At 39.3% G+C, this 24,411-nt stretch overlaps 1 protein-coding gene across 5 annotated transcripts in view; it reads left to right on the top strand.

Annotated features, from left to right (window-relative positions):
• LOC121340022 (cytochrome b5 reductase 4) overlaps positions 1–3,014 on the top strand; it is a 30,633-nt gene extending 27,619 nt beyond the window's left edge. For 3 of the 5 annotated variants that reach the window (XM_041412385.1, XM_041412387.1, XM_041412386.1), the window contains 2 exons: positions 1,210–1,377; positions 2,397–3,014. In XM_041412385.1, the coding sequence (XP_041268319.1) occupies positions 1,210–1,377; positions 2,397–2,451 (223 nt within the window). In that variant the 3' untranslated portion in view covers positions 2,452–3,014. The remainder of the gene's footprint in view (positions 1–1,209; positions 1,378–2,396) is intronic. The other 2 variants (XM_041412388.1, XM_041412384.1) reach the window with 1 other exon arrangement.
• Positions 3,015–24,411: the final 21,397 nt, after the last annotated feature.

Genomic DNA, 24,411 nt, shown 5'->3' with positions numbered 1-24,411 from the left:
GCATAGCAGAAGCTATGTTGTTAAGTTCTGTAGGTCCCATGGGAAGCCAGGGATTTGATTTACAGTGTTTAGTAGATGGTTATTGGAGATGATATGTTAGAAGAGATGATTTTTAAAACTGAGAAGCTTTTTGATGCAGAAAAAAATTTGCCTTAGCCTTAACTATCAAAAACACAGTTATGCAAAAAGGAGCACAGAAGAGAGAAGGATAATGTGCCCCAGGAGAAACATTATGAATTTAGAGACGTCTTCTAATAATCTTTTTGGTGTCACTGGTTATGAAAATGTTTATGTAGAAATTCAAAGTTTAAATAGGCTCATTACTTTAATTTTTTCTTAATAATTGTTGCATTTTGTCCTCAATTACTATGTAATTGCAGATTAAAATGCAAGTAGTGCACATGTAATGTTAAATTAATTCAACAGTCCATCATTCTGTCAGGAAACACAGGATTATCAGGTTACCCTTTAATTTCAGTTCCCTTGCTGTTACCACAAGATAAATTATCACTGCTTAGATTTTATGTGATAAAAATATGTTTTGTTTATGGTTAATTCTTAGTTGAATTCTTCCTCAGTAGAAACCACTTGTTCTTTCACAACACTGAAGTGAAAGATCAATACTATTTCATACCCTCTTGATGTCTGGCACATTGAAAGCTTTGTAGTCTAGACATTGTGCAAATTTACAGTAAAAGCCTGTTTTGCCTTTCTGTAGGAGCCTCAGATACAGAAGTGCTTGGTTTTTACTTAGTTACTATTCTGTTAGTGAGTTTTTGAAACTAACATTCAGTAATGAGTATTTTCTATTACTGAAATTGTGCTGACATTTTCACGAGTTTGGCCAGGCATTCTGATCTCACTGCTTGTGTATTGAGCTACACCAATGTTTGTGCAAAAATGCTAATGGAGCAGTAAAATCTGTGCTTAAGAATCTTAATTGGTGCCAGCTGGGTTTTTTGTAAGGTGAAATAGAAAGCTGGAATTTTTAACATTGAAATATTTGGTTAAATAAATAAGCAATATTGGAAGTGATTTGACTGACCTGATCAGTAGGAATGACTAAATATATGTGAGATCTGATACTGCAAGGGGGAGCTGAGCAGAACTGGAAGATAATAACAGGAAACATCAATGTCTTGGTCACTAGCATTTAGTGTAGCAGATTTCTAATCAGAAGTAATGTTTATGAAATATTCTTCTGCTTACCAGGTTTGAGGTTCAATTCATTCTTTCACAACCATCAGAAGATTGGGTAGGTAAACAGGGGAAGATTTCTCCATCTCTTCTATCTGAGTTTGTGAAAAGAAGTAGAAGAGACTCCAAAGTGCTTATCTGCATCTGTGGTCCAACACCTTTTACAGAACAAGGAGTACAGTGAGTATTTTGAATAATGAACTGGAAAGCGAGAAAATTTTTAGAATTTGATCACCTAATCACCTGTAGTGTTTCTGATTTGGTAGTCTTTAAAAAAACAGCCTTATGTTGTGTGCTTTGTAAGAAAATTTTCAAAATTAAAACAAACAAAAAAAGGAATTTAAAAAACCACCTGGCACCATACTTGAGGAGTATATTTATATTTCCATGTAGCTAAGTAAGTATCAGCAATATATGAGTTTCATGAGTTCACTTAGTACTTTTTCCAGAACTTTCTAAAACCGACTCTTTAACAGTGACCTTTTTTGCCCAAGGTTTTAAATGCTGCTTTTAATTTGACGTTCATAGAAAAGTTGTAATAATAGGAAATAAGCGTTCTTTGTTGGTGTTAGCTTGATAAATTAAGTTACAGAAGTTCAAAGCAGTTGTTCAAGTAGAAGCACTTTTCTCAATTATTTTTAAATGAATGCATTTATATGTGTCTGTACCTAGTATTTTCTCTTTTTTTATGCATGTTTTAAGATAAAAGGTCCTCTGTATTTCTCTTGAAATTTATTGAAGTCCAGCTTCAAAATATTGAACCAGTATGATGTCATTTGCATTTCTGCAGTCCTACTGAAGTCAACGTGTATTGGCCAATAATTATGCTGCCTCTTGAGAAATCTGAGATAAATCAGATGATATCTGTATTTGTTTTTAGAAATTGCTTTCATTACTCAAAAAGTTTATGTAGTATATCTGGGCTCCTGGGCATTGATTGTTTTCTAAATGTATTTGCAGGGGTACAGTTGAATGCAGGGGTACATGTCTGAATAAAAACAAGGAAGTTCAAAAAGTTTATGTAGTATATCTGGGCTCCTGGGCATTGATTGTTTTCTAAATGTATTTGCAGGGGTACAGTTGAATGTGCATGTCTGAATAAAAACAAGGAAGCGGTGCTGAAGTTATGCTTCATCTGTGTCTGTGGTGGGTTTTGAGTTCCAAATATTAATATTGCCAACTTGATTTCTGACTTTCAGATATCTGAAGGACCTTGGATACTCCCAAGAAGAGATACATGCTTTTACTGCATAAACCCATAGGAGGATATCATTGTTTGTATAATTCAGTGTTATTTATTTGTCTTCATGAATTTAAATACGTGAGAAATGATTTTGTAAGACTTGAAATTTCACTCTTGGTACCAAACTGTTTCTTGGAAGAAGCATATCTTGGAAAAGAAGTTTTATACTGTGTTTTATCTTCTTTTTGTAAATATTTTTGCTAATATTTAAGTCGCCCAGGGTATTAATTTATTGTAGAGGCAAGCAAAAAAGTGTAGTATACATTATGTCCGATGTTTAATGTTGCTGGTTCATGAGAATTCTGAAATTTGCAACAAGCTCTGATAAAGGTTTTGACTTGATAAAACTTATTATTTCTTACTGTAAAAGTCCAAAGAGCAATACTGTCTGAAATTAAATACTGCACTGTAACTCAGGTAATCAGTCATTGAAAAATTTTCCTTTTCATCTGATGTCTGTATTTGACTTGCAAGTGATCCAGATACATTTCTGGCTTTGTAAACAAAGAAGAAAAGTACCTTTGGTAAAACATAAAATTTACATCAAATAATAAAAAATAATAATTTTACATTACTTCATGTATTTCTGCGAATTTTTTTTGTATTTTTATTTAAGTGTTATAAAGAAAGGTTTCCACAAGCTTAGTACTGCAGCTGAGAACTCAAAACAGAGCCATGGTGTCCCACAAAACTTCCCATGTGACTGATGTCACTTTGTTGTGACACAATCTGAAGACAAAAGCATGACAGCACAGATACCAGGGTCAGGACCACAGAAATATCTAAAAATATTTGACAGGTTGCACTAGTATTAAGTGAGGTTATTTCCATCAGTGTGGTTTTTTACACTCCATTATTAAAAATGACTTGTCATGAGGCAGTAATCTGCAGCCTGATAGGATTTGGGAGAAAAAAGCAGTAGAGCAGCCACTCCCCTTCTAGATGTTGTCATTAGTATAAGTAGGTGTTGTTTTGTGTGACATCTAGTACTGTTTATGTCTTCCTGTTGTGTTGAATGGATATTTCTTCCTCCTAAGAAGCAAGACTAGTGGTTGTGGCATTAATATATTCAAGAAAAATATCTTAATTATACCCTTTAAAAAGGCTAAAATTGCTATCTGATAGTGACTGGCTATGCTTAACTAGACTGTCATCTCTTCAGTGCCCCTCCTCAGTTTATTGGACTTGAAGTTAGAAAAGGATCTGGTTGTCAGTTGTTGCCCATAGGTCACAAGTTATTTCAGAAGACTGTAGTTTAGAGCAGTCATAATTTGGTATCTATAGTGCAGTTAAGTGAAGGGACACTTTTCAAAGTTCCAGAGTAAACTTTCTGCTGAAATAAGCACAATTGCAGTCATAATTTGGTATCTATAGTGCAGTTAAGTGAAGGGACACTTCAAAGTTCCAAAGTAAACTTTCTGCTGAGATAAGCACAATTGTGTGTTTTCCCCAGGACTGGCTCTCAAAACCTTAGGCACTTTGAGGATTTTTCAGATGTAATTTAGGATTAATTGTCATACTTCTAAAAGCCTCAGATATTCTTTGGAATTTTGAATAGATCTGTTATTACTGATAACAGATCTTTGTGTGAGTTGCTCAGCAACAAATGGTCATTTGACATTATTTCAACTTGCTGATCTAGATATGATAGATAACTTGTTCAAAATGCCTGAAGTGAATCTTCTAAGTTTTACTTATATTGTTCTAATATTTGAAAGACTTGTTGCAGGTCATAAATTATATAATGCATTGCTAAAGTGATGGCCACCAGGCTAAGCATCTAAAGTAAAGTGGAAATGGTTTTTGAAGGCAGCAGTGCTCATGGTGTGGCTGCCTGCCTTAGGAATTATCCCAGCCTTAATGCTGGTGTTAAAATGGAGCTGCTGGCAGTCTTGTAATTACCCTTTTTGACTGGTGATGTCATCAAACAGGCACAAAATGTTTTGACTGGAAAGCAGCCCAGTGCAAAAGGATGTGGGGGTGATGGTTGACAACGGCTGAACATGAGCAGTGTGTGCCCAGGTGGCCAAGAACGCCGATGGCACCTGGCCTGTGTCAGCAGTAGTGTGGCCAGCAGGACCAGGGCAGTGATTGTCCCCCTGTGCTCTGCAATGGTGAGGCTGCACCTTGAGTTCTGTGTCCGGTTCTGGGCCCCTTTACTACAAGGATGCCATTGAGGTGCTGGAGCAAGTGTAAAAGAGGTTAACAAGGCTGGTGAAGGGTCTGGAGAGTGCCTCACTCATACGAAGAACAGCCAAGGAGGGAGCTGGGGTTGTTTGCCTGGAGAGGAGGCTGAGACGTTCTCACTCTACAACTGCCTGAAAGGAGGCCACAGCCAAGTGGGGGGTTGGCCTCTTCTTCCAGGCAACCAGTGACAGGACAAGAGGGCATAATCTGAAGCTGCACCAGAGAAGGCTCTGGTTGCACATCAGGAAGAATTTTGTCAAGGGATGTCAGGCGTTGGAATGGACTGCCCAGGGAAGTGGTGCAGTCACCATGCAATAGAATGTTCACGAAACAACTGGACATGGTGCTTACTGCCATGGTCTAGTTGACAAGGTGGTGATTGTTCAAAGGTTGGACTTGATGATCTTAGAGGTCTCTTCCAACCTAAATAATTCTGTGATTCCTGAAAGTTTTCTGTGTTTGTGTGTGAGCTGGTGTTAATAAGGTACATGACACAGCAAATTGTGTGACTTAAAAAACAAGCAAGAGAAACAATGTACTTAAAATATTCAGTTGAGTGCTTCCAGTACATTTCTTCAATACAGTGTTGTGTGGTTAGGTCAGTATCAACACACAAAACAATTATCTCTGCTCATATAAGCACTACCTTATAGCTTTTTAAAATTCCTTTATAGGACAATTTTGAAAGTACCATGATTGCTTTTGTTAAGTTGAGATACTTTCCCACTCTTTCATTCTTTGCATTACATGTTTAGAAGGGGCAAGGGGGTGAAATGACAGGGAAAAAATCATTAAAAAGTTTTAAATACCTTACAGTTCAGTGCTTTTTTATATTTGATCTCCCCAGAGCAGGATTTAGGTTGAAAACAAGTTGTCTAAAATGAGCTGCCTGCGGCAGGGCTATGTTTCCAAGCTCTCTTTGTAATCACTAGAATTCAAATCAGCACAGCCTGTGCAGGTCTTGAGAGTTGGTTCAGCTGTGCTGGATGTGGGATTAAGGGTGCCCAGGGCCATTTGAAATGTTCTGTGACAAGCCAGACCTATCAACAGCATCTTTTGTGTTTGCCTCTTTGTTTTTCCTTCCATTTATGCCTGTCAGACAATGTTGTCTATACATCTGAAGACCAGTTTGATGCCTAAATTTATCTGAATATCTGTGTCTTTGATCACTAGTAATGCGAAGAAATAGTACTGTGAAAGTAGGTTTAGGGTTTTTGGTGGTTTTGTTTTTTAACTGCCTAGGTTTTTCCTTATATGTTTATTTTAAAAAATATATCTGCACTCCTAAAGAGTTAATACTTTTATGATTTTCCTGATCTTACTTTAAGTGGTCCTATTAAAATACCTGTTTTCACACAAACAGCCACAAGAATAAGTTTACTTCATTTGTATTCTACAGATATTTAAATCTATTTGGAGAAGGGGTTATGTAATTTTCCTAGGCTAGTCTGGAGAAATTTGGATTGACAAAACCCCAAACTCTCTGTACCACAGCCCTTTCAACTTCTTGAGCAGATATTATAAATATTAAAGCTGCCAATCACTGAGGAGAAGAAAAATAATATTTTTACGGAGCTGTCCTGGAGTGTGTGATCAGTGTCTTATCACACACTAGCGACTATCTAGTCAGAGTACAAATTTACTTAGTTCTTGGCCAGAGTAAATATTCTGTGGTTGTCTCTTGATACAGTCCTATGAGTATGCAGTACAGATTCTCTTACTTAGCTACCTGCCTTTCATTCATTGATTTTCTTGTTATTGGAAAAATTTCATGTTTTCCCAGCTGAAATTTTAGGGCGGGCCTGCATGCTTAGTTCCCATGGAAACATATTACTGTCTTCACACAAACTGGACATGCTGAGTTGCTGTGGCAACACAGGTAAAAAATTCTAGTAGGTGTAGAAAATTGTCAAGTCCATGCTGGCTGCCAAGCCTGAGCATGTGGCATCTGCCAGGAGCTGCTGCTGGGTGTCCCAGAAGAGAGTGACGAGCTCCCTAGGGTGCAGATGATGGTGTTAAACCTTAAAATGGCAGAATGTTCCTCCCAACTTGCATGTATTTCTGAATTTAATAATGAGAAATGCACTTACCTTGTGTGTTTTGTAACTTCTCATGGGATGTATTGATTCTGTTTTTGATCATTGGGCATGCAGAGGTCAAAGAGGAATGTCTGGATTTTGTCACCAACTTGCAAACATTTCTAACTGAAATGTACCTGCTGGCAATCCTGTGTATATTTGCATCTTCACATAGAAAACGTGATCCTGTTGAAACTATTTTCCCCTATTTGAATTAAGAAATCAGTTTAAAATGCAGTGAGATGAGGTAAGGAAGATCCACTTACTGTGGATTTAAAAGCAAGTAAAGCAAGAAGTTTGAATCAACTTGCAAAAGATACAAAGATATTTATCTGGCAGAAAATGGAAGGGTGAGAAAGCACTTGAGATTATGTGATACAGGAATAAGTGACTTCACTTCATGCTAGTTGAATTGTAGTCATACAAGAGCAGCTTTTGCCAAAGTCTGTAAAGATAGGTATGTTAGTTAAAGCACAGTATGGTAACACCTTTCTGCTCACTAAGTCAGGAGTGGTTCCTGGCTCACTCCCAGTAAAGTGGAAGAAAGTTGCTAAACCAATTGACCAGCTCAGGATGGGGAGAAGGGGCTCATCTTGTTTCCCTTTTGGTCTTGTTGATCTTTGCTTTGATCTTTTCACAGTGCTTTGAACTGTGTCCCTCTTGATCAAATGAAGGTCAGTGCAGAACACAAAGTAATGTTGAGCATCAGCTCCATGGAAGATGAAGAGGAGACAAACCATTTTAGGGAAAAGTCATCTGCTTCAGTTAAAGTAAGGCCTTATCCTGTATTTTACTCATATTAAAATAAATAAATAAATAAGTCGTTTTAAATGTGAACCTATAAGGCTTTGGTTACCTTTTGAACTCATCTCCTAGACTCTTTATTTATATTTGAGCCATAACCTCTCAAAAACTCCACTCAAAAGACCTCTGATCAGGCCTTTGCAGTGGTGTTCTGCAGAGCCACAGATGGTCAGTGAACAAGGGCAAGGGAGGGAATTCTGTATTGATAATATACTGGATGTTTGGTGCATTATTTTTCAGACTTATTTATACATCAGTTTGTCCAGTGACACTAAGCCCTAGTTTAGATTGCCTTGCTTTGTCTCAAAATGCCTCTCTACCCTACTCCCTCCAGCCTAAGGTCTCAAACCATGAGCCTGTATGCCTTATATACTCCACAGCACTCATGACTGGTGTGTGTGTGTGTGTGTGTGTCCCCTGTGCCTCACACTGTGCTCATATTCTTCTCAGGAGCACGCTCCTCTGCTCCATGCTGCTCTCTTTCCTTTCCCCTTAAGCTGCGTAACTGAGGAACAGAATCAAGTTAAATTCAGATCAACCATCTCAAATTTCAGCTGGAAATCTCTTCTTTCTGTTTCAGACACAAAGGCGGTGTGCCCTCCTTTTTTTTTTTTTCTTATTTCAGTTTATCTAAGACAAGAAATAGCATCTCCCAGCAAAACACATCTTGTTAAGATTATAAAACCTCGACACAACCCTTTAGCCTATGTTGAGGACACAGGAACATGGTATCTTGCATATGTAAGGGAGGCATTTGCCAGTCTCTCTTGATAAGGCCTTGAGCTGAGGTATAACTTACCTTGATTAGCATTTAATTCTGTGTAGCACTCCCTGACATGCTCTTAGAAAAATAAGAATAATTTAGTAATAAAATATGCCAGTGTATCTATAGCTCCAAAAATAGCTTCTCCCAGCCCAGCACATGATTGCCTTGGAAAATAATTTTTAAAACATTCACAGCAAATACAGATCTGGCAACAAAACTTGCAAGTAACGGCCAAACTTTTATGTAGTCTCTTTCTGATTATTAATATGACTACTTCAAAATTGCTACAAAGAAAAATTGAGTGCAGCTCCTTTCCTTTTTCACCCTTTGCCAGAAGTCAAGAAAGTGCATGAATCTTGTGCATAACTGCTTACTTTTTTCAACTAGGAATTATAATTTTGTATATTCTTCAAATAGCAGAAAAAAAAATTAAATTTCTATACTGGAAGCTAAGGATGATTAAAAATGCTTGAAATACATTTTCATCTATTATTGACAGCTAGTAGTAAAGACACTTTTATTGACAGCTAGTAGTAAAGACACTGGTTTCAGCTCCCTCAGCCCATCAGTTGCCATTGAGAGAATTTACAGTGAACTCTACTTTGATATTCAATATGTTCTCCAGCAAAATCATGCAGCAGATTTAATGCTCCTGGTTTTGTCTGTGCTGCATCATAGAGGTTGGTTTTGTAGTACCTTTGAACCAGAATTGTTACCAGAAGCCGTAAATGGAGACCAATGGATAGCTTAGGCTGTGGTAATAGTTCAATCTATTAAAAAGCCAAACAATGTCTCAGAGCAAGGCACTGAGGTGTCCTGATCTGGCACACAAGCTGAAAGCACCAGAACTTTTTTCTTTCAGGCACCTGGCTTTGATCCTCTGTGTTAGTTTCTCCAGTCCAACTCTGAAAACTGTCCTATACCGTGAACATGGAAAATGCACGTAACCTTGCCTCTCTGCATATGGCTGAGATCCCTTTGACAGTGTGAAGTGTGGGCTTCTTGACAGTGGCAGGCATGTTTTTTTCCATTTGCAGATGTGTCTGTAAAGAGGTTCAGTCATCAGTGAATATCTGTGTTCCCCAAAACATGTGGATATAGCAGAGTAAGCAGGAGTTCCCTTGGATCTGAGGAACTGAGAAATAATTACCTAAACTGATTTCCTACCCCAGTCCTGTAACAGCTGTATAGTTACCATAGCAATGAAAATGTTGCTCAGCATAAGAGAGAAATTAGCTGGACTGATGGACCATGCCAAGGGTGGTTTGGAACAAAACTTATTTCAGATTCCATTCGCTGGGAATCATGCCAACAAAACAATGTCACCTTTAATAAAACAGGAAAATAACAAGACTACGGTATGTCACAGGTGAATAAATTCTACAGAAAAAGACACAGGATACAATTTTTGTTTGTATTCCATGCACAGTTGTATTTATAATGGCATGCAGCAGTTTTGGCAGTCCAGACAGCTTCCTAAGTGAAAGTGTGTTTGCTTTTATTTCCCCTTTCAAATAGACTGGTATCATGGCACTGTTTGCAAATAAATTTTATGTACTCAAGGGAGAATGAGTGTGTGGCAAATTCTGAATTTGTATCTTGTTAGGCTGTGTACAGTGAAACCCAAAGACACTGGAATTTTACTCAGTAAATAATAATTATATGATTTTTTAAAAAATAATTATTATACACATTTTTAATGCAGTGGAATCTCCTCTTGGTAAAGCTCTTAATCAAATTCTAAGCATGGCAGTAATGCTTGTGAATTGTGTATTGGGATGCTCACACAACCTGAACTTAAAAAAGAAGCTGACAGAACCCTGAGAAGTGGGGTTATCTGGAGGTGTCTCTTAAAGTGTGCTCCTTGACAGGAGAGCAGGATGAATCCATCACTCAGGCACAGGGGTTCCTTCTTTACTGTTAGACACTGGAGGTGACCCTGCAACTGCAGAAAGACCCCTCGTGGAGGCTGGGGCTCTGCACATTCAGCTCAGGGCTCTTATGGGGTTTTCTAACCTTGCTGGTCTTCTGTGAGGACACAGCATCAGTGGGACATTCCTCTTTCATCCTCTGTCCTAACCTGCTCTCAGATTTAAATCTAGGTTGAAAATTTGGTATAGTGAAGATGCTCCAGTCTTGTAATATTTCTCTCATCAAATTGGCTACTTGTTCCCACAAAATGGAAAACTGCTGGCCATCCCTTGCCCAGTAATGGCTGGGGAGCTTTGCCGGGATGCCAAGAATGTAAAAGCATGCAGGGAACCACTGGTTTAGCCTACTTCTATGTCCCCTAGTCATGCAGGGTGGGACCTGCATACTGCCAGTGAAGAGGCACAAACACCTTGGGAACAAAGTGCAAGTCAAATGTTGTAGTAGAAAGAAGATGGGTGGTCTCTTGGGAAGAGTGTCCTCAAAGGCAGCCCTGCTGTAGAGCAGGTCTTTCTCTGGGGTTTGTGAAAGAGTGCTCCCATTAGCCCAAAGGAGACAGGTAATGCTCAGCAAAGCTGCCTGTCCTGTTTCTGCTAGAAACAAACATTTCTCAGTACTTTTGCGGAGCAGCTGTTACTGTAATAATTGTTCTGTGTGGTGGAAGGTAGGTCCAGCCCACACTTCCTTGGCACTGATTTCAGCAAGGGATGGGCCTGGCCAAACATGGCTGCAATCCACGTGTCGTGCCTTAGCAGATGCTTTGGCATCACACCCTTGGAAAAGCAAATTGAGGTACAATTGGCTTAGCCTACTTCTATGTCCACTACTCATCCATCCCTGTGGAACTTAAAGATGCTCCTGATCATAAGGTTTAGTGAGTAAGCTCTTTTTTCCAACTTAGGTTTTTGTATTGCAAAGTGCTGAAAAGAGTTAAATCATTTTAGCAGTAGTTTTGTCACCTGCAACTAGAGTGTGAACTCCTAGGCGCTGACAAAAACCCACTTCTGGCTGATCCTGTGATAGTGTCTATTTTAGTGCACAATTGACTGTATAGATGGCTGTGCTGGGACTGAATGTACCTAGCCTGGGTGGTTGTTAAAACTGGAATGAAACAACAATGAGAACTGCAGTTCTTTATCTGAAGTTGACTTGGGCTCTTCAGTATCTGTCACTTACAAAAATGTTGACTTGAAAATAGTGCCCGCTGTCCTTTTACCAACTTGGGTTGATTTCATGTGTTGGGGGAAGTGAAGGACAGCAAACACTTTATTCCTTCTCTCTTCCTCACCTCAGCCTTTACTGAAGAGAAGAAATGGCAGCATAATAGAGAAACAGAGGGGTTGAGGAGGACATGAACCTGACACAACCAACAATTTCAGAATGCCTCAGAGCATTCCTTGAAAAAATGCCAAGATAAAGAATCAGGGAAAACAGACAAGCTAAATGTAAATGTTTTGACCAGTGAGTGTTATTCCACTGACATGTTCACAAGGTTGTCTAGAGATGGGAATGTGATGGCTAAATAAGTGTTTGAAAAAGAAAATGAAACCAGCATGAAATTCTGTAATGCACCTGCAGAAAACCAAGGGTGATGCCAAGGTGCAAAGTGTTACCTTTTTTTGCCTTTGGTTTCAGGGAGCCCAAGGTCAGGCCCTGAATGCACATTCTCCTGCTGTCATCTGGGCTTCCAAGGGATGAACATAAGCAGTAAATGTCTTCTCGTTCCTTGCTTCATATTGGGGAAAAAATGTTTGGCACAGACAGAATTTAATCAAAGTGTAAATTTGTTTCAGGTCTCCCCTGCTTCTCCTGTAAATATGGCGGTTTTTTCAAGTCTACACTGCTGTTGAAAACAAATCCTGAAACTGTTTTTTAATAAAATCTATGTCATCTGTGAAAATAATCTGTTATGCATTGCAGAGGTATAATTATCACAGTCACTGTCAGCATTGCATAATTTAAATCCTTTATCCCTTCCATGGAAGAAAAGGAACTAATTATTTCAGGGATTCCCATTATTTAGGAAGAGTAAGACTCTTAAAATAAATTAATTTCTTTAGTGACAAGTGACTTGTCTCATCCCAAGGAGCGCTGTAAGGCTTGTCTGTGTGACCCCCAGGGAGATGTGGGTGTGAGGCCTTTGTTTCAGCTTTTGTGTTAGCTAAGTGCAGGCATCTGAATGTATATACTTAATTTGCAGAAAAAAGTCTCTGTGCACATCATCTTCTAAAGCAGAGTCTCTGCTAGTACTCTGAGATGAGAGTAAGCCATGCCCTCCTGGATCATTGGCAGCCAGTGCTGCTGGTGATGCATGTTTAGGCTGACAGATGGAAGATTTATTTACAAAATATGTCCCATCTTCCCTTCAGACGTATTCATGGATATATTATTTTATTGCTTTTGCCAAGAAATTCTGGTCTGTTTTTAGGACCTGGAAGTCTGTGGTGAGCATCTTGTGTGTCCTGCGTGCCTGATCACTGGCCTCTTTGTCTCTGCAAAGATCTAAAACATCTTTATTTTGCCTAATGACTAAATTTCCTGGCAAGCTGTCTTACATTTATTCCAATTACTGTCTCTGTCTTATATGCTTCCTACTCTTGGTAAGGTGCTTTACATAACAGAGCAAATGTGTCAAGACTTGTTTACTCTGTCCTTTGCTTCTATAGACTACCATCAAAGAATTATCCTGGCACTATGGACCTATCCTGTCTGTGCAAGTCACTTTCTGAAATATCTGGTAAATCATATTAAATCATATTATCTGGCTGGTATTGCTATTTTTGTTAAAAACCCCACCAGCTTGATATTTCAATTGCTCTTTTATCTGCTATGCAGCATGATCCTCTTTTAAACCATACTCTGGTAGGTTGGCACTGAAGAATGGTATTGTCAAAAAGTTACCTTTTAGCTATCTTTTTCTATCCTCTTTAGACATGAGATATTTCTTCCAAAGTGATCATTGTCCGTAGTGTGGAATACTTTAAGTGTCTTTATTGAGTCTTGCTGAGCTGGAGCTCACTGTTCCATCAGTCTGGTCCTCAACAAGCCTTCAGTGACAAGGTGAACCTCAGCTTGGGGTAGATCCTCAGCAGTCACGGTTTCCCCAGAACTTCCTGCTAATATACTTAAGTTTTCCCAGAACTTACTGCATCTGATTTCCATGTTCCCTTCCCAGCTGTCATCTTAACAATCTTCTCCAGGGTGAAAAAGGGTAAGTACAAAACATACCAGTCTGGACGGGAGGTGGGAAGTGTGCAAGAAAAGGCTGAGAAGTGAAAATGTGCCAAGACACAGCTTTTTATCAGCTGGTTTTATATAGAATCATAGAATGGTTTGCATTGGAAGGAACCTTAAAGATTCTCTTTCCACACCCTCATCAAGACTTTTCTTTTTTGTTGTGGGTTGTATCTTGTAGATATTTCTGACACTTAGGAATCTGACATTCCTCATGTTAGGCAGTACCCAAACACTGTCCATTAAGTTGGTTGATAAATAATCAAATTCAGCAAGAAGATGTGCACAAGTGCTGTTTGCTGTTAAATTGGGTAGAAAAATATTTGTGTATTGTTCTAATAACTGAAAAACCTGAGATTGGGATGGGAAAATTGTAATCTGTACAACCTACTATTGTATTTACAACGTGCCTCATGGCAGGAAGGAATGATGAATCAGACTCCATGATCTCAGAAGGCTAATTTATTATTTTATGATACTATATTCTATTAAAGAATACTAAACTATACTACACTAAAGAATGCAGAAAGGGTACTTACACAATGCTAAAAAGATAATAATGAAAACTCATGACTCTTTCCAGAGTCCCGACACACCTTGGCACTGATTGGCCAATGAGACAAAACAACTCACACCAGAACCCAATGAAACAATCACCTGTGGGTGAACAATCTCCAAAAACATTCCACATGAGCAAAACACAGGAGAAGCAAATGAAATAATTATTGTTTTCCTTTTTCTCTGAGGCTTCTCAGATTCCCAGGAGAAAAATCCTGGGTGAAGGGATTTTTTCCAGAGAATGTGAATGTGACAACTTATCCTATTCCTTTTTTAAGTTATAGCATCCAAAACAGCAGGGCTCATCTAGAAGTAAACTTAGTATTACTCTCTGCTTTTGGGAAGGAACAGCAGGGCTCATCTAGAAGTAAACTTAGTATTTCTGCTTTTGGGAAGACAAGATTTGAACTTAAAAACACTTCTTTAGGAGTTGCATAGCAATGTAATTTGCTTGCTCTCACATGGTGTATGAGCCTAAATTTTTTCTTTCAGCTTCTGATAATGAGCATCTCAAAACTGGGACAATCCTCCTTAAGCCTGCTGTAGGAAATGGAATTTCTTCCACTCCAGATGTTTGTTATTTTCAGTAACTGCCATTGTTGATCTGCCTTCAAACAAAAGCATCAGTGAACAGGAAAGTGTTCTACCTTTATATGTAGTGGGGGTGACAGAAAAGTGAGATGCATGATTCACTTTCCTTGACTACCCAGAAGTCAAGTGTAGGATGTTCAGCTCACTCCTGCTTATAGTCATGGAGAGAAGGACAGGAATGGACTCCTACAGTGGATGTGTCAATTGCAGAGAGAGAAGTTTCCACTAGGCAATGATTCCTATCTTTCCCTCCGCTTTCCCTGTACTGATCCTGGTTGGAATGCTGTTTATTCGTGTCCACCCCCATCAGGGAATCTAGGCAATGATTCCTATCTTTCCCTCCGCTTTCCCTGTACTGATCCTGGTTGGAATGCTGTTTATTCATTCATGTTTTCTCACTCTTCGTGTCCACCCCCATCAGGGAACAGATTGAGAGCAGGGAGAGCACAACCAGGCAGATGTCCCAAAATAAGCATGCTCACAACAAAATGGACAGGAGAGTATTTAAGGAGATGAGCCATCTTTTTTTTTTGCTTCATGGCTGGCATCAGTCCACTTGTGGGAGGTGGTAAGTGATTGGTTTGCTTTGGTTCAGTTTGTTTTCTTTTTTTCTTTCTTCTTTCACTTCTCCTTTGCTAATTAAACAATTCTGGTCTTGCTTTTGCTCTTCCTTTCCTCTTCCCCTTCTCCACTGTGGGTTGGAGGGGGATGCAAGCGAGCAGTTTTGTGGTGCTCAGTTGCCTTCCAGGTTAACCCACAACACAACACTTCTGCATTGAGAAGACAGCTCAGCTTCCAGTCAAGCTGTGTGAGTTCCTGAAGCCTTGGTTGGGACAGTAATTGTTGGCACATTTATATATAGCAGGTTGCTGAAGCCACTAAAGCAAAGCAGCTCTTACAGGATAGATCTTAACAGTGAAGGCAGTAATCAGCTCTCTTTGGTGAAAGTCAGAGAGCTTCTGAAGATACAGAGGCTGGAGCATCTGGGAACACATGCAGGAGTCTGTGTCTTCTCCATAGCTGTAAACAACAACTTGCAAAGCCCTGGTTGTCCTCTAGTGCTGCTTGGGGATGACCAGCCTAGCCATGCCAATGTGTTGGCCAGACCATCAGCAAGAAAGGATGGTCTCAAGTACCAGCAGCATTTGGCTCATGGTTTTTCAAGTATCATCTGTCTTTGGATCCTGGCTTAGCCATGGACTGCTTGGGTAAGGCCTTTCAAATCTCTGCCATGGGTCCACACAATCTGCTTCAGTACTGTGGCAGTGGGAGGGTGTTACAGAAAAGCTTGTTATCAGGCTCAAATAACGATACACACAAGTAGCTTTCTTCCATGTTTTGAAGATGACTTGTGCAAATTGAAGGATGATAGAGAATGAAGGATGAAGAATGAAGGATGATAGAGAGCTCTTTGTCTCCTTTCCCCTGTACAATGATAAGTGTTCTTCCTGTGGTTTCATTTTTAAATTAAACCAATTTAAAAGCATTGTGCTTTCTCTGCACCTTTATTCAATTTTCAGCCTCTTGGCATTTTCCTTTCACTCTTCTTCAAAATTTGTTATGATTTTTCCTGTCTGATTAAATTAATTTAGGGCTCTACTTGTCACTTGTTTATTGTCTGACTCCCTAGCTCCCTTCACTCTCCTACTGTTTAATACTTAGTACGCATTGTATTTCTCAGCTTTAGCAATCTTTTCTCCATCTTCCTTGGCTGTTGTCCAGTATTTTGCTTGTGAGTAGTTTTCATGACATAAATTCTTCCCATTGCCATCCATCAGCATTGGAAAGTTTCGAGTCAGCTTCTTAGCAAAGAAGCAGATTGTGCCACCAGTCCTACAATTTTCAGTACTAGCTAGTAGCACTGTGAGTAGTTCAGCCACCACATTTGTTTCTTTCCTGATACCAATTGTAAGTTTTTGATAATCTGAGAGAGGTGTTTTTAACCATGAGGTTGTGCTGGTATCTCCAGCCTTATGTTCTCCTGACATACCTTGCTTTTGTGCCCTTGTTGCTTCTGTGAAGAAGGTAAGAAATTGAGTTCAATTATATTTTATTCCTGTAACTGACTTGTTGGTTGGTTTTTTCCCCCTTCTGGAAAGTCATAAAAATATTTGAAGCCAAACAATATAGCATAGTGCAGGATACTCCATCAACAATTTACAAATATACTATCTACTGCTCATGATGGAGGATTTAATCATAGTGACAAAGGTAAGAGTTGGGAACAAGGTTTTTAGAGCATTTTTATATTTTCCCCTTGGGACTGATAGCTGGGGTGTTTTCCCTGGACACAAAGTATGAATATATTTTTATGCTTTGGTTTCTCAAATCTTCTTTTGGGCATGTTGCTGTAACATCCCCCACTCCCATTTAATCTCTGTCTGCTTCAGGACAGAGCTGCCCCATTATATGGACTCGTACTCTGCTTCCTACTGTGAAACATCAAGATCTGGAACTACTGCAAAGGGCTGTGTTAAAAAAAGTAGAAAGAAAATGAAGAACTGAAGTTCTTCAACTTCATTTGGAGTTCCTTAGCTTAGTATGTCAAGATTTTTTCCTGAATGTTTTAATCACAGAAACATAGAACAGTTTGGGTTGGAAATGACCTTTAAATCCCATCTAGTCCAACCCCTCTGCAGTGAGCAGGGACATCTTCAAGTTGATCATCCAATCTGGCCTTGAAAGTTTGAAGTTTCCAGGGTTTTACCACCCTCACTATAAAAAACTTCTAAATTAGATATAAGGACTGTTGTATCCTACAACCTCAGAGGACCTCTGCCACTTTTCGTAATTATAATGGACTTATCAAATATATACACGAAATTGCTTACTAGGAACTTAAGTCACAAGAAAGATATATGGATATTATAAGTTTCATTTTCATTCTCTCTCGTGTAATCCAAAAATTGTTCTTGAAAACATGGAAAAGCAGCAAGAAGTTAATAATCAGGTCTTGCTGGAGAGAAGCACTGCAGCATTAATTGTGTCTCTCATGAGGAGGCTTCAGGCATATCACTTACACTCACACTGATCCTAAAACCAGCACTCAGAATTGTTGCACATTTATCTCCATATGAAGCCGATGCCAATTTATGACTGTTATATTCTTTTAAAATACTGAAATCTTATTTTGTTTTGATCTGTACAGATAAGGCCCATTAGTTTCATTATGAGGTGTACAGTATGATTCCAAAAAGCTGCCTATTATTTATATTACTGAGCTGTTAGAACCTTACTCCATTCTCAAACACCACCTAGCAAGAGGAATAGCATATCAGGCCTATTGTCACTGAAAGGCTTTATCATATTTGACAGTTTAAACATACCTGGTGTTCTCATTTTAGCTTAACTTTCTAAACCATTTGCTTAACTACAGCATTGTTCTTGTACAGCTCTTGTAGCAGCTTTGTTTTGCTCATTCTGGGAATACTTGTGCCATGTGTTTGCCCAGACTACACAGAGGGCTGAATGCTGCTTGAAGCTGGTGGGCCTCACCTCTGCCCTTTTTTCTGTCCCACTGAGTTCCATTTGAGAACAAGTTGTCAATGGGGATTTTTGGAACAGCGTGGACTTTGAAACACAGCTTGGGTTAGACCTGGCAGAGTCATCAGACTGTTTTTGAACTAAGGGAGCTGAAAAGAGTTGGTTTTTCTCTGACTAAGAAAGATTTTGGACAGATACCAAAAGCCTTTATGAGTACAGACTTATAATTCCATACTCACACAGCCTCTGACACAAGACTCTCACTGAAGCAAGGCTGCATGCTACCTGTCAGTGCTGTAGAGAAAAACTTTTCCATACTACAAAATAATCTTTTAACTGTTGGAAGCTACAACTGCCAGACCCTCAGGGAAAGAAGGCCTACAGGTTAGCAAGTTCAGCCTTTTCAATTTACTAGCTAGCCCTTTATGATGAGGGCAGCCTCATTTAAAGGTGAAGGAATGAATATAGCTCACCTAGTTGCTGGTGAAAAGTCCTGACCTCCTGTCCTTGTGCTAGACAGAAGGATTCCTGTATTGTTCATCTTTGTTCTCCAAGCTCTCCAGTCACAGAGATTATTTGGCCTCTGGAGCACTTTAAGTCTGATTGTGCAGAAGATAAAAGAGCCTGTAACCTTTTCTCTGACACAGGAGGCAGCTCAGACAACTCTGTTGAACTCAAGAGTTGGATTTGAAGCTGGCCTGAAGTCTTGAGACCTCCAGATGAAAGGCTTTTCCCTATACAAATAGCATGTACTTAAATATTCATAGCTGTTTCCAAGCTCTATCCTAGTCCAAGCAGAAAGATTATTTCTTTGAAGAAATATGACTTACAAAGATTAGAGACTAAAAAACCTGATTGTAGTCCAAGGATATCTTGCTTTATCAAGGGAAACTTTTCAAAGCTGAAGAAGGCTAAAAGCCAGTTACTTGCAGACTTTAGGGAGCTGTAGTTTTATACAAACTGTGCAAAATGAATTTTTTAAAACAGCAAGCCCTTTAAAGAGCTAAAGTTGCACTGGAGGTTAAATGAGAGATGTTCTAAAGTGATGTTTAGTATTTAAAGTGCCTAACAAAAATGGAATCTATTAAAATTTTAGGAGTCTCTGCTGACCACCTTGAACAAAGGAGGCAATTCCTTCCCACCAAGAATCTTTTCTAGATGGTGGGTCGCTCTTGATTGTGTATTTCTTCCATACACTCACCAGTGCTGGTGCTATGTGACAACTGTGCATGTACTATAATCAGGGGTTGTTCCTATAACATAATAAGGTCTGTTTAAGGGGCTCCCCAAACCCATGATATTTTAAGAAGGAACATTTAAATGAATGTTGTCATTACAGTGACTGTTCAGTATCTGAGCTCGTTATGTTGGACTGTAGCTGTATTTGTAGAAGTGGGGATGTTGGTCTATGAATTTTGAAGAAACCAAACTGTTGCTGTGCCATAGCACAGAGCAAACACCTCCTTATTGTCAGCATTTTCAGAGAAGTGCTCCTTTCACCTCTCTCATGGCCCTCAAAGTGTTTACCTTAACCAGAAGAGTCTGGCAAGCATAGTTCATAACTGTGCTGCATACTGAAAACCACAGACTGAAGAATGTTGGCTTCTGCCTGCTTCCCATCCTTGATTTATCCTTTACAGATCTATTCTGTATGGAGTAAAGTACTTCTCTCTCCTTTTTTGGAGCTACCAACCTTAGAGCTCTCGGTCTCTCTAATATCAACCTCTGCTTTACAGGTTTCAATCACATATTTTTTCAAACCAATTACAGATTAAGAAAATTCAAGTTAAAACCTCATTCAAATTGCACTTGGCTTTGAGGATGTAGCTTCTCCTTCAGACCAGACGAAGGACTGTGTGCATGTTAGTCTGCCTGTCTGATTATATTAATTTCTGCTGATTTATCTAATAAAATAAATTGGCTCCCAGCAAACAATGCCTCAACGAAGGCAGTGTAATAATTTTTTATGGTGAGTTGCCTTGTAGTTCAATTACATGATTTCTCAAGAGGTGCAGACCTGGTTGATCAAGATCCTCTCTGCAGCAGTGAATACATGACTATAAATCTTCTGTGAGCAAGCACACTTCTGGCAGAAGGTGATCCCCACTGTACCCCCTTCTACTATGGAGGAGACAGCAGGAATGAAAATACTACAAATTCTAGGCTAGATTGGAGCTTCACAACCTGCCCTAAGGGTTCAGCATAAAATGACAACCTTTGTAAATCACCAGATAACGAATATCTGAATGTCCTCTCTCTCTATCTAAGGGAATGTGGAATTATATTCATGTCCTGCCTTTGCAGTCTCCAGCTGTCTGGTCACATCCCATTTATCCCTGCAGGGGAGAATGCCCCACTCACAGGCCCATGTGAGCTATGACTTGAGCTACAAGAAGGAGAACACAGACTGAGCAGGGCAGTATGTGCAGTAAAGCCTATCACAACCCAGACATCTGAGTCAATACCTGCAAGGCACACCAATATTAATATGCTTGGCAGGTCATCCCTGCCTAGACATGAATCTGTGAAACAAAACAGATGAGCTGCCCTTGCTAGGAAGCCGGGGGATACTTGCAGTGAAACACTTATTTTCCTCCAGTCTCAGATCAGCCAGTTCCTCACAGACAACTTCAGGACAATTGAATTTCAGTGCAAGAGTCTGTGAGGACTTGTGAGCCTCATGTCTGAAGGCAGAATGGAACTTAGGCTTCCTCCTTCCCTTCCAACCATCTATGGAAAGATACAACTGCCTTGGCTTCCATTGCAGAAGTGCTCTTCTGCACAGCACAGCAAAATCTGGGCAGTAGAAGGAAATTAGGTTTACCCGTTTCCCAGACTCCAAAATAAAGCAAACATAACCTGGAGGAGCTTTGGGCAGTCAGGGACACTCGTGATTTCCAGCAGTTGACATGGCTTATCGATTTCAGTGGGTGAACATGGCTTTCTGGTAGGGCTTTGTGTGATGTAGCTTATCAAATCTCAGAGACATGGAGCATATTTCTGTTTCATTACTTACTAATGCTGGGCTTGGCAGGCACTGCAGGTTATTTTGCTAAATTATGACAGAACTGTCATCTGCAGAATAAACTAGGATATAATGCCTGTGACTCATAAGTAGTTTTGTTGGAATAAAGCTGCTTCATATACAACACAATATTTAGAAAACAATATCTGAAATTTATCAGAATGAAGTCTGCCTGTCCCTCTTTCCTTGTGCAGCTTACAAGATTGAACCAGAAACCACTGAGGGCTTTTTTCTCTCTACTCCTCTCAGAAATAGGAGCTGTTCCAGGAACAAGGCTTTTCACTAAATAGAGTATAATATGATATCACAATAGAATTTATTCTGTGATCAAACCACCAAGGAAAAAGGATGCTGTGCTAAGGCATTACCAAAAGGACCAGATGAGAGGATCTGTACAAGGACGACCTAGATAGGTTGTCACAGGTGGACAAACGAGCAGGAAGTTTGGCACAGGATGAATCAAATTAAATTAAAGCGAAGACTGCAAGTGCTCTGGGTGACTTATTCTTTCTTTTCAGGACTTAAACTTTTCTAGGAGGTAACTGCAAGTGTTGGGGAAGTTGGGACAATTATCCAGGAATCTGATTACTGATATTTGCTGGCTGTCAGAGAAACTGTTTTAACCCCTGAGAATAGAGAGGTGAGCTTATTCAAAGCCTGACTAGCACCTAGTACTTTCAAGGGAACTAGGGTGTATCTAACCAGTATAAGACAGTTTTTAAATTAGATTACAACTTCGGGGCTCATAAAAATAATTGCAAGTTACATGTAATATCTGCACCATGTTTGGATAACGCAATTAATTGCATTAAAATGCAAGTAAGAATATATCAGGTGTGGTGCTGATTCAGATTTTAAACAGCTATCAGTGGAAAGGTGTCACAGTCATGAACTGACCTGGCTTTTTTTATTATGTTGTTAAAAGGCATTTCAGAACATGGAGTCTGGAGAGAGAGGAACACAGACTGCAGGTCACACCAAAGAAAAAAGGAGCATGTGCTAGAAATTTATGATTCTGGAGAAGTTTCTAGGGACAAAACTAGCAGTTAAGTACTTGACTGCTGTTATGAAGTGGTTATGTGGGCTCTACATCCTACTGCAAAGAGGAACATGCAGGATCATTAGAGAGTTGATATTCACCTTTTGTGTGTCTGGTGCTGGAATAACGTCTAAGTTCTGATCTATCTTCATTGGAAAGTGAAAATTGATTATTAAAAGGAAAAAAGGGATGCAGTGAACCTTATTCAAAGGGTGCTAATTGTAGTTACTCAGTCACCATTAGAATATACCAAGAAACAAATCATAAAAACGGTGCTAAGATCTTCAAACTCCAACAGGAAAGGAGACAGCATTTTCAGTAGTTGAGTATAAAAGCAGTGGAAGATGCTTCGATGGAGGAAGGTGGATTCTCTTTGGCTACTGTGGGCAAGGAGTGTGCCAGAGAAGCAATTCCACTGGCACAACATGCCATTTTCCCATGGTTTTTCTGCAGCTTGCACTTGATATTAATTCCACCTTAAAATTATCCCTTGTGAAAGGGGTGTCACTACAATGATATGAACACGGTGTGTGAGTAATCCACTTTTTATTAATTATTTATAGCTGCAGATTTGCATCTAACTTGAAGGAGTGGCTTCTGTTAAAACTTCACTCTCCATTCATAAGTGTTTTAGTCTTAGCTTCTAATTTAGTTTCATCTTGAAAGGTATATAAAATATGCTTTTGCTAAAATATTATTTCCTTTAAAACATGACAAACAGAGGAATTCAATAAAGTTTGAAGGAATATCAGAATCAATCTGTGGCAATTTTGAACCCTGAATTTGTCAGTACAATTGTCTGTCAACAGCACTGTTGAAAATCAGCTTGAGCAGCTGGTTTGTAGATCTGCAACCTTTAGAAGTTTTTTGCTAATGTAGTACAGAAAAATGGCAAAAACTCAGAAGCTTGTTTCTTTATATCATTTTAATTAACATGCAACTGCAACCATACAGCTTTATTCTTATAACACAGTCATAATTGTTGTAAGTGGTGCAGGAAAGCTCCTCTCTTTCTTTCGTTTAAACCACCACAGGTCTGGAAGGAACTCAAAGCTTTTAACTCTGTAGTAGTGTTCCTTTCAAGACTGTTGTTCTGTTGTTGTTTTGTTGGTTTTTCTTTCTTTGTCGTCAGTTCTAAATCAGCTGCAGTGAGAAGTGTTGTTTACTTTCCTTTGCTTTCTAGGTGCCTGCTAAACCTCAGGCAGCTGCTAACTACACACAAATCTAAAGATTTGGGAAGAAAGAATGAATTCTGCAGAATGAATTTCTGCAGAATTTGTGCTGTAATTGTGAATGCAGTTTCTGGCTGTGTGTCACTAAACCCGGGGCTGATGCTGCAGCTGCTGAGCCATAAAAGGGCAGCTCTGCAGATGAAGCTCCATCCTCATTCTGGTCAGCCACAATATGAATTCCTGTGCTACCGCTCCTCTTCCCTCAGCTGAATTCCTTTGCATTTTAAAAATTCCCACTGCTGTCCCTATTAGAAGGAAGAGACAGCAATGATGAGCATAAAGTGTCAGAAAACTAATTGACAGAATGACAGGAGGAATGGAAAATCATTGTGTAGCGCCCCTATCTACACCTGCTGTTGTGCACCTGCAGTTCCACATCTCATCAGGCAAGAATACTGTGTTTCTTCTGCTGCAACTTCAGCTGCATTGCTATTACTGAACTGTCATTAATTCTGCATTTTCACTAATAAGAACTGTTAGAAACAAAATTTAGACTCTTTAGAAAAATGCTACAATTCTGGTTCATTAGTCTGTGGGGTTTTTTTTTTTTTTTTTGTTTTTGGTTTTTTTTTTTTTTGGCTTCTTTGCATTTTGTGTAAAAGCTCTGAAATACTTTCTTACAGGACAGCAGAGATGTGTTGGAGGTGGAGTACTGGCTACCTGAGGCGGCTTCTTTTTAGAGAGAATTTGAATGCTAATTATTTTTTAAGGCTCAGAAAAATAGCAAAAGCCTGAGTCATTCTATCTTTTCAACAGCACTGCAAATAGCAGGAGATGGGAAGTTCCTGACTTGCCATTGTGCTTATTCACATTTCTGATTACAATCATGAGCATGCACAAGCATCAGTTCTGTGTTTTTGAGATGAAGAGGACAGTATTGGTAGCTTTTATGACCACTGCTGGAGAGGGACAGTGCTGTCCAAGACCCAGGTCCTGCCTATAAAGGAACAGATGAAGACAGTGCTAACAAGTTTCAGAGCATTGGCAAAGATCCACTAACATTAAAGGATGGATATTGCAGAGGGCTGGCTGCTTTGTTGGACTG

The sequence above is a fragment of the Onychostruthus taczanowskii genome, unplaced genomic scaffold (assembly GCF_017590055.1).
Source record: "Onychostruthus taczanowskii isolate IOZ18803 unplaced genomic scaffold, ASM1759005v1 scaffold39, whole genome shotgun sequence".
Lineage (NCBI taxonomy): Eukaryota > Metazoa > Chordata > Aves > Passeriformes > Passeridae > Onychostruthus > Onychostruthus taczanowskii.
The sequence above is the reverse complement of the archived record's forward strand: the minus strand, read 5'-3'. Positions and strand labels throughout refer to the sequence as shown.